Source organism: Psittacula echo (assembly GCF_963264785.1).
Source record: "Psittacula echo genome assembly, chromosome: 4".
Classification (NCBI taxonomy): domain Eukaryota; kingdom Metazoa; phylum Chordata; class Aves; order Psittaciformes; family Psittacidae; genus Psittacula; species Psittacula echo.
This window is the reverse complement of record NC_137738.1, coordinates 5,641,970-5,643,667: the sequence shown is the minus strand read 5'-3', so window position 1 is coordinate 5,643,667 and position 1,698 is coordinate 5,641,970. Positions and strand designations below refer to the sequence as shown.

The following is a 1,698-nucleotide window of genomic DNA, read 5'->3' as shown; positions in this document are numbered from 1 at the left end:
GCTAAAAGCACTTTTTTTTTACATTTCTTCCTTGGGCTTGCATTAAAAATATGCAAACATTTTTATGTGAGGTAATTGCAAAATGTAATATATATGAGTAGTTGCCACATACTTCACTTTAATTTGTGTGTGTGTTTTCAATTGTATTTAACCAGAATAACTAAGAAAATACACATTCTTTTTTTGTTTTTTTTTTTTTTTAGAAATATATTCTTTTAGTGTAGAGCAGAAGAGCACACGTAACATTATCCCTAGCAATTTTAATTGTATGGCTCTAATTATCAGGTTATAATACTCTCTTACAATCAGAATTCTTAAAATGAAACAGAATTAATAAGTAAGCCCATGAAGGACTGCATTACAGCCTTGGAAGTGGCTTGCAATTATGTAAACCTTCAGGTAAGATTATGGTATTTCAGATGTCTGAAACAGTTGCTGATCTTAAATACCAAAAATACAGCCATAGTTAGGCTGATTAGGGATAAACTTTTAGCCTTTGTTCTGAAGTTCCTTGCTTAGTGGGTTTAATTCAGGCCTTAAATCTCACTTGAATATAGTTTATTTAGGACAGCAATTTGGGACCTCACTTCTTTTATAAGTAATGTTCAACTCTTTATTGGGTGAATTAGTTTGTGTACGAACTCTGACCAGCTCCTAATAATATTTGACTTGCTGTTCCATACCTGTGATAGTATTTGACCTTAAGATTTCTTTTTGTAGTCATTAAATGTTCAGTCTTCAGTAGTATCATTTGCACTAAGGTATATAGTAAAGCAAGAACTGTCGGTATTTTAAAAATGCTTTCATACAGTTTGCTCACTTTATCCATTTTTTATTTGCAGTTGAAAAATGAAGAAAAAGATACGTATGACGAAAACCTCCATTACCCTTTTCTTCTCATTTTAACCAAACACAGATAGAAGATGACTTGTTTGTTTGTTTTAAGGTGGACTGCAGAAATTTAATCCATGTATATGGATGGCTGGGAGTAAGGAGGGTTCAGTTCCCCCCCTTTTGTTCCTGAGCCGTCATCAGAGAAATATTTCTAATTGGGGCTTGTTTCACAGTGTGTAAACATTGAGACATCTTTTTTGCATCATTTCGGAGCTTTTTTCTTCCAATTATATTCCAGCTTAAAACTGATTGGCCTTTATATGTATGCATTATCAAAGGTGTAACACTGGGTTCCTTCTCTTTCGTGCCTTTAAACTTACATGTACTCTGCTAATCTCTTTAAGTGTTATTTTTGGTGTGTATTTGAAAATATTTGAGCAATATTCTTTGTGGGCTTATATAACTGATGTAAAGTAGTAAACGCGTTCACATTGAATTAGCAAGGAAATAGTTATCTTAAGATCTTTTAAAAGTGCACCTATTGAATGCTCCAATTTTTCTGCCTTTTTTTTTTTTTATTTATTTAATTCCACTGCTGATTTTTCTATCCATGTCCTTATTTGCTTCAGTGTTGAAGGCTTTTTATATGTATAGTTTTTTCCAGCAGGACTTTTCCTCCTGTAGATGTATAAGAAATTATGCATCAGACAAAAGCCTCATAAACTGACCATTTGTCCTTTGGACACAATAGCCTGCCCAGCCCCTCTGCTCCTCCTCTCCAATTATGTGTGATTAGTCTCAGTGTGTTGTGTCAAGAAGGGGGAGTGTGCTGAGTGCTTATTATCTGTTTAGGTACAAGAAGAG

The 1,698-nt window shown here is 33.7% G+C and overlaps 1 protein-coding gene across 1 annotated transcript in view; it reads left to right on the top strand.

Annotated features, from left to right (window-relative positions):
* CAMKMT (calmodulin-lysine N-methyltransferase) overlaps nt 1-920 on the top strand; it is a gene marked incomplete at its 3' end in the record, with an annotated part of 211,457 nt that extends 210,537 nt beyond the window's left edge. Inside the window, exon 11 of the mRNA XM_080616738.1 lies at nt 843-920. Coding sequence (XP_080472864.1) covers nt 843-920 — 78 coding nt within the window. The remainder of the gene's footprint in view (nt 1-842) is intronic.
* Nucleotides 921-1,698: the final 778 nt, after the last annotated feature.